Source organism: Mus caroli, unplaced genomic scaffold, assembly GCF_978045245.1.
Source record: "Mus caroli unplaced genomic scaffold, Mus_caroli_1 scaffold_6, whole genome shotgun sequence".
In the NCBI taxonomy this organism is placed as follows: domain Eukaryota; kingdom Metazoa; phylum Chordata; class Mammalia; order Rodentia; family Muridae; genus Mus; species Mus caroli.
Genome location: NW_028227261.1, coordinates 37944591 through 37954726, shown reverse-complemented (window position 1 = coordinate 37954726; position 10136 = coordinate 37944591). Strand labels below are relative to the sequence as shown.

Below are 10136 nucleotides of genomic sequence, written 5' to 3'. Positions count from 1 at the left end.
CCCTTCTGTTAATGATGGATGGATCTCAGCCTGACTACACAGGAGACTTATAATCTACCACTAATGAAAGTGAGCCCCAAGGGAGTCCTTGCATACAGAATCAGTAATATTTATGTTTTCTGTTTAACTGTGGTATAGTCACCTATCAATACAGCACGCTGTCTTTCAGGAATGTTGTCCTAAGTTATTAAGTTGTATGTTGTATAAAATGCACAATTTTGCCCACATAAAACAAATGCAGTTTCAATATTAAGCAAAGAACATTTTATTCAAAGTTTATCAAAGGATCACCATCCTGGTTCAATGGCACACCTGCCATAACCCATCACCTTGAGAAATGCCCTCTTGATGTCTTTGTTCCTCAGACTATAGACCACAGGGTTGAGCAATGGTGTAAAAGCACTGTAAAAGAGTGAGATCTGCTTGTCTCTTTCAGGGGAGTAGCTGGAATTCGGCCTCATGTAGATGTAACTGGCTGGAGCATAGAAGAATGTGACCACAGTCAGGTGGGAGGCACATGTAGAGAAAGCCTTGCAGCGGCCCTCTGTGGACTTGATTTTGAGAATTGCCATGGCAATACGAATGTAGGAGGCCACAATGAGGGAAATGGGAGTAACAAACAAAAGGACACTCAAGACCAAGTCCACCATCTCAATGATGTGGGTATCCATGCAAGCCAATGTACGCACTGAAGGACCTTCACATAAGTAGTGGTTGACCCTGTTGGGCCCACAATATGGCAGACTCATGGTGAAGAAAGTGTGCAATAAAGAGGAAAAGAAACCACAGATCCAAGACCCTGCTGCCAACCGTATGCACAGGCCCCAGTTGAGGATGACAGTATAGCGCAGTGGATAGCAAATGGCCACATACCGATCATAAGCCATGACAACAAAGAAGGTGCACTCAGTTATGCCCAGACCACCGAACATAAACATCTGCAGCCAGCAGCCAGTAAAGGAGATGGTCTGAGAGTGAGCAAGAAGATGCACCAACATCTGGGGCATGGTAGTGGTGACAAAGGTCATATCCAACAGGGAGAGGGTAGAGAGGAAGAAGTACATGGGAGTGTGCAGCTGTGTGTCCAGGCAGACCAGCATGATGATGAGCCCGTTGCCCAGGACTGAGCTCAGGTAGATGAGAAGGAAGACAATGAAGAGGATGCTGTTGGTCGTGGGGTCACTGGAGAAGCCAAGCAGGATGAACTCAGAGACCCAACTTTGGTTCTGCCCTGGAATCATCCAAAACAATAGTTCTGTTAGAGAATTCCAGCCACCTATGTAACACCTGATATATGATAGCCCTGAAAGATGGAATCTACAGATGCTGGAGTGCTGGGGTGTTTACTCTGAGCAAACTGCTAAGTTTCTGTACACTCTACCCAAGTTGCTTAACAACCCCCTCAGTCTTTTCATCTGTAAAATGAGGCTGATGATACTCATGTCTTGGCACTATTATGACTATTTAAAGTATCTCACGTAACTCTGGAAACACTACATAACCCATCATATGTCCTGTGCTGTCTTATACACTCATTTCACTCCATTGTGTACATTGACTAGTTCACTCTCACCCATTCAAAACTAGGTCTCTCAATAATTACTAGACCTGAAGTGGCCTTCAACCTTGTAGAGCCTGTGTCCTGTATATAACTTTCCTCTTCTCATACCAAGGAATCCTTTACTCCTGACCAGCTGAGATGCAACATAAGCCTTCATCAACAGAGGTCAATGAGTGGCCCTGAGCTGCACCAAGTGAAGCTACTATCATTTCTTTTCCCATGAATTTGAGTCCTCCCTTCCTGGTCTTGAAAGGTAGTGGACATGCCAGGACTGGCAGTGTTTATTTCCATGGTCTCACTGGACCAAAACCCAGCATGACAAGTGACACAATGTTCCCCCTCTGCCCCCACGGCAACTGTACTCATGGCACTTTCAGCCTGCACTGCCTACAGCTCTTAGTAAGCTGTGTCTACAGTCCAGCCCTGACCACACGCTAGGCAATGCTAGACAACACGCTGTTCATTAGAGTCTGAATCTCTGTTCAGATTACACAGGCTCTATAAGGTGGGGGGACACATCTGTCATCCCAGCACATGAAGAGGTAGAGGAAAGACAATCAGCAGTTATTGTGTAGCCTGGGCCACATAATGGGTTTGTATTTAAGTTGAATTACATGAGGCAATATAAATAGTTAATTTCTAACACTAAAAATAAATCAATGCGGGACAAGAACATGGCTCATCAGGAAAGTTGGCCTGAGTCAAGCCAGATGGCCCTATTGCAATCTGTGAAGCCATGAGATAGAAGAAGTTGGATTCCCTCATGTGCTGGGGGAAGCACTTAACAGCACTTAAGGACACACAGGCCCACACACGTGCACAAACACACACACACACACACACACACACACACACACACATCATTTTCAAAATCTAGATTAATCAAAAATATACAGTACAAAAAAATCCAGACACAGACCAGCACACAGTCAAATGTTTTTTGAAGCAAGGCATTCTACAGTGGCCACGAGCCACCATAGTGTCTCCAAATAATGCTGGTCGATTGTGTGTGTATTCATTCATGGATTTGTATCTAAGTAACTCTCCTATATGCCTCACACCCTCATCCCTCTGAACAAACAGGAATCATTTCCAGGTCTGCCACTCATTTAAACTACGGTAAAAAAACAACCAATTTCAGAAACAAAAGCAAAGGCGTATTTCTATCCTTAGTGGGTAAGCAAAGATTCCCGTAATAGGGCACAATGAAGTAGTTTCCCCAGAAGAAAAAAAGCAATAAATTAGATAGTATCAAAAAAGAATTACTCCAAAGATTCTTACAAGGAATTATATGTAGAGGAGCCTTACAAGAAAACATAATATCCAACAGCAAATGAAATAAATAAATAAATAATAAATTCATTAATGTAAAGGATATTTCTGCAATGTGGCTATCTCAGTGAGCCCTGAGAAGCTTGAGACCACAGTGTAAACAGTCACATAGGCTCCTGTCATCCCTGAGGCTTCCTACACCACTCACCTACCAGAATGACAATAGTAAACCCCCCATGCTCTACTCACTGAAGACTTCAACCACAACACACAGCTGTCTCCTCCATTCCTCTCTCTACACTCTCAAGTCTCTATGCAAAAGCTCCTGATACCCTGGACACCTCTGCTCCTCTCAAACTACAAGGCAAACAAGTAACATTTCACTATGGAGTAAGGGCCAACACTTGCCCAGTGATGCCCACACAGCAGGACTCAGCTTGGCCAGGAAGCCTTGCCTGCTGTGCTGCCATCTCCCAGACCCAACTCAGGTAGGATAAATCCTGTACTTCTTGTTCATTAGTCAGATAAAATCTGAAGGCTCCTAGAGGGGTCTTCCTTCCTTTCCTAGTAACTGAATTCTCAGACAAGTAAGAACAAACTATCTATGGTAGAGTACAGCAGCATGTTTGTTCCCCTACCTTTGTAATAATAAGACAACTAATATTAATTTTGGGTAATTTGTATATGCCAGCCATTGTTCTACTAGCTTTAGGCTAACATAACATCAATTCACTGGAAGAATGATTTGACTCATGTGCTATATATAGAAACCTAAGGTCCAGAGAGGACACTTTGTTCCAAATTACAAGGCTGCCATGGGAGAAGTTGGAGTTTGGATGATCTGGCGTCAGAGCCTGGCTCTCAGTCACTACCTTCTCTGCTCTGGCAAATGGGCTCTCAAGTGGGTGGTGAAGGCAAAGTCTTCACAGTGTCCATCTAGTTGAGCACAGACCAGAGCTCCTAGGACAGAGGTGGATGACTAGCCACAGACCTGCTCTCCTGGGGAGATTTCCCTAGTGTATGGGTGTGGGAGGATATGGTGGATGCATTGAACGGCAGACTGAAACAATGGGAAGGGATTTGGTAGATTCTAAGAGAGAGAGAGAGAGAGAGAGAGAGAGAGAGAGAGAGAGAAAGAGAGAGAGAGAGAGAGAGAGAGAGAGAGAGAGAGAGTCAGAACTATCAATAAGAAAAAAAGGTCACCATTAGATTGGGAAAAGATTTTTACCAATCCTAAATCCAGTAGGAGATTAATAGCCAATATATACAAAGAACTCAAGAAGCTGGACTCCAGAAAATCAAATAACTCCATTTAAAAATGGGCTACAGAGAAAACTAAACAAAGAATTCTCACCTGAGAAATACTGAAGGGCTGAGAAGCACCTGAAAAATGTTCAACATCCTTAATCATCAGGGAAAAGCAAATCAAAACAACCCTGAGATTCCACCTCACAATAGACAGAATGGCGAAGATCAAAAATTCAAGGGTCAGCAGATGCTAGCGAGAATGTGGAGAAAGAAAAATACTCCTCCATTGCTAGTTGGATTGCAAACTTGTACAACCACTCTGGAAATAAGTTTGGTGGTTCCTCAGAAAATTGGACATAGTACTAACGGAGGATCCAGCAATACCTCTCCTGGCATATAAACAGATGATGTTCCAACTGGTAATAAGGACACATGCTCCACTATGTTCATAGCAGCCTTATTTATAATAGCCAGAAGCTGTAAAGAAACCAGATGTCCCTTAACAGGGGAATGGATATAGAAAATGTGGTCCATTTACACAATGGAGTACTACTCTGTTATTAAAAACAATGAATTTGTGAAATTCTTAGGTAAATGGATGGATCTGGAGGATATCATCCTGAATGAGGTAACCCAATCACAAAAGAAGTCACTTGATATGCACTCACTGGTAAGTGGTTATTAGCCCAGAAATTTAGAATACCCAAGATACAATTTGTAAAACACATGAAACTCAAGAAGAAGGGAGACCAAAGTGTACATACTTTGTCCCTTCTTAGAATGGGGAACAAAATACCCATGTACGGAGTTACAGTGACAAAATTTGGAGCTGATACAGAAGGAAGGACTATGAAGAGACTGCCACATCCGGGGATCCCTAACATAATTAACCACCAAATGCCGACACAATTGCATATGCCAGCAAGGCTTTGCTGACATGACCCTTATATAGTTGTCTCTTGTGAGGCTATGCCAGTGCCTGGCAAATACAGAATTTAATGCTCACAGTTATCTATTGGATGGAACACAGGGCCCCCAATGGAGGAGGTAGAGAAAGTACCCAAGGAGCTAAAGGGGTCTGTAACCCTATAGGAGGAACAGCAATATGAACTAACCAGTACCTCCTGAGCCCATATTTCTAGCTGCATATGTAGCAGAAGATGGCCAAATCGGCCATCACTGGGAAGAGAGGCCCCTAGGTATTGCAAACTTTATATGCCCCAGTATAGAGGAATGCCAGGGAAAAGAAGGGGAAGTGGGTGGGTTGGGGAGCAGGACGGGGGAGTGTATAAGGGACTTTAGGGATACCATTTGAGTTGTAAGTGAAGAAAATATCTAATAAAAATTGTTTTGAAAAAGAAAATAAAAAGGAGAGAGTCAGAGACAGAGACAAAGAAAGACAGAGACTCAGAAAGGTAGAGACTCAGAAATTGGAAGAGACACAAAATAACAGACACACACACAGGTGGACTGACTCACTGACTGACTGACTGACAAGAGTACAGAAACAGAGACACAGATACAGACAGAGACTTAAATAGATAGAAACAGAGGAAAATAATTTAGTCAAGTCTTTATTGACTTGCCTGTCCTACAAGTCTGTGTCTTCAACTAAGCCTGGTGGTACAGATCATCAGTCCCCGCATTTTGAAAGCAAAGACAGCCAGATTATGAGTTCTAGACCAAAAATTGGGCTACCTGGCAATACTCAGTCTCAGGAAGAAAAAAAAAAACAGAATCCTACCCCTGGATTGCTGAAAATTAGAATTTGAAGTGTAGCATCACCCACAGAGCAAGACAACCAGCTCAAGCAGCCTGAGATACATCTCACAGTCAAAACCAAACTGTCCATCCAGCTGTCCTCCTACATGTTGGAAGGCTTCACTGTTCTCATGGCTATGGCTTTCAACCTAATGCACGATCCTTGAGCTCAGAACAATATTGTATCTTTGTGTCTAGTACTGACCTGGAGCATGACAGTAAACAAAATGTCAGGCTATGTTACATGTATAAAGGAGGAAGGAAGAGGAAGAGGAAGGAATAAAGGGCATGAGGGTGAAGTAGACCAGGGTTAAGGAAGAAGAAAAGGCAATAAGGAGCAGGGTTGCAGGTCTATGGTGTCATGTACACAATCAAAAGTAGTGTCCAGCTACTTCTGATATTCAGTTTCACATGATGCCTGCATCCTACCAGGAAGTCCAAGACTAGTGACCAACTTACCACTCATGGGTCAAACTAGGTGTGAATGAATGGTTGCTTCTTGCTCTTGTGGAAGTGACTAACCAGGAAAACCCCTAACCAACTGGATCCAGAGGTGTGATATTGTAGGCAGCCAAGAATGTAGAACATATCCAAGGTTTCTGACAGTTCAGCCAGTTGAGTCTCCAAGCAGTCTAGGTTTGTTTTCTGAGGGTGGGGAACCTGCACAACAAACTGAGTCTCAGACTTGTCAACTCTTTCCTTTTGGTACAAGCTGCAGTGACTTTATGATCCTGCCTTCTCTCTTAGCCTTCCCAGGTGAGTTGGGAAAGTGGCATTTCTGTGCCCAGTAGGGATTTCCTGAATGCTCTCAACAAGCACACTCCTTGGAAGAGACTCTTGGGGGACAGAGCAGGAGAAAACATCAGGCAAATGGAGGAATGATGACCTTCATTTTAGACCTAATTGGGGAAGATGCGCAGCTCAGGGCAAAGGAGGTGCAAGAGTCACGGCCTGACATTCTCAGTCACTGCCCAGACCCTCCCACACTCCCAGCAATACCATGTTTAGTGTCACCTCTATTCCTTCCTCAACTGTGTATCCAGGACCTGAGCCAGGATGGCCACATGGGCATTTAAGGGTCCTCCATGACAAGTCATCACTGGTGGTCAGCAGTGCCAGTGCCCTAATGGCTGAGTAAGGAATCTCACCCAGGGAATTATAGTCCTTTAAGAACATACTGAAAATTGGTATCCAGATATATCTTGTTCTCGAGCATTCTCACTTAAATTCACTGTGTCCCTGCCTTGGCTCTCTCTTCTGTAAACTGCCAACAGTTGCCTCTTCCAGTCTGGGGTTGCTAGGAGAATTAAGTTTGCTTCTGCTGGGTACTTGGAACTATTACTCCTGAGATTCATAGGTGAGAAACAAGTTTCATAAAGTTGAGCCAAATTTAAATGAAGCTTTAATTAAAAACTGGCCAAGTAAAAAGAACTCTAGACACGTCTGTTCGTATCAGGAACTGACTTTATGGTTACTGATCCCCTCTGAATCCAGTGATGACGGTGAGGTCACCCATAAGGGACAGGGACCAACACATCTGTTGCCATGGCAATCACCATACATTCCAGCATCCACCTGCTTTACCTCCCACCTCTTCCTTCCAGAGGTTATGTCACAGCCTATATGAAAGGAAGACCCTTTGACCTGTTCTCTCTCTTCTTTCTTCCCCCCCCATCTCTGTTGCCCCCTTTGCCCATTTCTCCCACAATAAATCTGTATCATGTGGAGCTGTACTGGCTTGGTGTGGTCTCTCCCAACACAAGCCAAGTTTCTAACACAACATTGGTGCCTAGACACCCAGCTGTGCCTGCCAGTAGCTGCTTTGGTGGTCTAGGTAACTGGGCACTGGCAGGGCCTGTGGCCAATCGACCATCACAGAGACTGCGACTGTGGCTTCCTTTTGTGTATGGGTTCAGACCTCTGCTTTCCTGCCACCTCTGCACTCCATGTGGATTTCTGACACCACAGCTGCAGACCACTGCCACCTGCTGCTGTGGGACTCACAGACTTCCAGAAGAGCTGCTGCTGCTGCTGCTGCTGCTGCTGCTACCACTGCAGGACTTATGAACTTCTATCAGGTGAGCTGCTAATACTGTGGTCCACCACGTGGGCTAGCTTTTGCCATGTGGGTTATTCAGTTAGGTGGGCCCACACCAACCATACAGTTTCATGTTTCCCGCTACCAGACTGCTAAATTTCTCAAACAAACATCAGCATATTAGAAGGTTTTTCCTCAAGACCATCCAGAGACTGTCCCACCTGGGGATCCATCCCATATACAACCACCAAACCCAGACACTATTGTGGATGCCCACAAGAGCTTGCTGACAGGGGCCTGATATAGCTTTCTCCTGAGAGGCTCTGTTAGTTTCTGACAAATACAGAAGTGGATGCTCACAGCCATCCATTGCACAGAGCACAGGGTCCCCAATGAAGGACCTAGATAAAGTCCCCAAGGAGCTGAAGGGGTTTGCAGCCCCATAAGAGGAACAACAATATGAACTAAACAGTATCCCCAGAGCTCCCTGGGACTAAACTACCAACCAAAGAAAACACATGGTGAGACTCATGGCTCTAGCTGCATATGTTGCAGAGGATGGCCTAGTTGGTCATCAATGGGAGGAGAGGACCTGTGAAAGTTCTATGTCCCAGTCTAGGGCAATGCCAGGGCAATTGAGCAGGAGTGGGTTGGTTGGTGAGCAGGGGATGGGGGAAGGGGATAGGGGGTTTTCAGAGGGGAAACCAGGAAAGGGGATAACATTTGAAATGTAAATAAAGAAAATATTTAATTTAAAAAAGGAGGTTTTTCCTCCAGTCGTCTGGGAGGGCCCAGATTTCTCAAAAATGGCATGACCAGCCTTTATGGATTAAGGGATTGGTATTCCGTGGCTATGGTCCTTATGATCATCCTCCTAGCTGACATACAAGATGGGACTTCAACCTTTGGGTTACTATCCCCTCAAAAGCCGACCCCCCCCCCATTCTCCAGGCTCTTGCAGCTATTCAGGAAACCCTAGGCATAGGTATAGATACTTTATGGCAAGTCTTGGATTCACTGTAGCCTCTAGAAGGTCTAGGTGATGGCTTGGACATCTAGCCTGGCTGAAATTTCATTACTGAGTTTTTCTTAGGACATCGGTATGAATAATACAATAACTCCTCAATCAGTGCTTTGTTGTCTTTGAACATACCTCCAGATTCCCCACTGGAATGTCTCCTGAAAAATCTCAAATCTCTGAAGTTAATGCCCGACTTGAGACCATCAAAACTAGTACTCCTCTGCAATAATGTCTGGATTCAGTACCCATTAGACACTGGCTCCAAATGGCCACTTAATGGCAAACTAGGTCCAATTATTTTACCAGCTCTTCATACATATTCCAGGCAGTCTGATAAATGGAAAAAAGTTCCCTATGCTCAAGACTTTACCCATCTTTGCTCCAACTCCTCCCTGTGTTCTTCTTGTTCCCCAACCCAACTTCTCTTAGCCATGAAACTTCCACCAGATGATGCTACAACCCTTGTTCCAGCTAATGAACTGCCTCCTTTTCACCAAACACCTGGTTCCATACCTCCAAAAACCCAAACCGCCTCCTCAGTTTCTCCTTCTCACCAGGTTAACCCCAACCCGACTAGGTCCACCTCTCCAGACCCCTCCCCTCCTCCTGTGACAGCTGCATGTCATCTAATTGCCCTGCTGTGGCACCTACCTTCAGCCCTCCCATCACCTGCTCTAAGATCACAGCCAAACTCCCAAGTATTTCACCCCCAAGGAACACCTGACCCCGCATCAATCCTTCCTTTAAGGAAAGTTTCTGGGGTAGATGGCGTTGCCAGAGTTCATGTCCCTTTCTCACTGGGTGAACTTTCTCAAATAGAAAGCACACTGGTTTCCTATACCTCTAACACCCCTGATTTTATTAAAGACTTTCAGTACATTACTTAACCTTATAGCTTCACTTTCCAGGATGTACATATGATCTTCACTAATAATTCACTTCCTGATGAATGCAGGTGAGTTTGGGAGCAGGCAAGAACACACACAGATTAAATTCATCAAACAGGTAGAACATATCCAAAAGGATCTGAGGCAGTACCTGACAAAGATCCTCAATGGAATTATAATTCTCTACCCAGGGATAGTTTCATAACTGTTGTGTCCAGCCAGCAGATCACAGCCTGGGTTCTAGCCTGGAAAGGCATTTTGGAAACCTGTAAGAGAAGAGGGGCTAGGCGGCGAGAGAAAGAAATGCAGCTAAGACAGGCATTCTGATCAAAGCTCAATTTTACTGTT

At 44.6% G+C, this 10136-nt stretch overlaps 1 protein-coding gene across 1 annotated transcript; it reads right to left on the bottom strand.

Moving 5' to 3' along the window:
- Positions 1 to 287: 287 nt before the first annotated feature.
- Positions 288 to 1274, bottom strand: LOC147004223 (olfactory receptor-like protein OLF3). Its single transcript, XM_085838408.1, has one exon. The coding sequence runs from the start codon at positions 1239 to 1241 to the stop codon at positions 288 to 290; it is 954 nt and encodes a 317-aa protein (XP_085694534.1). The 5' UTR covers positions 1242 to 1274.
- Positions 1275 to 10136: the final 8862 nt, after the last annotated feature.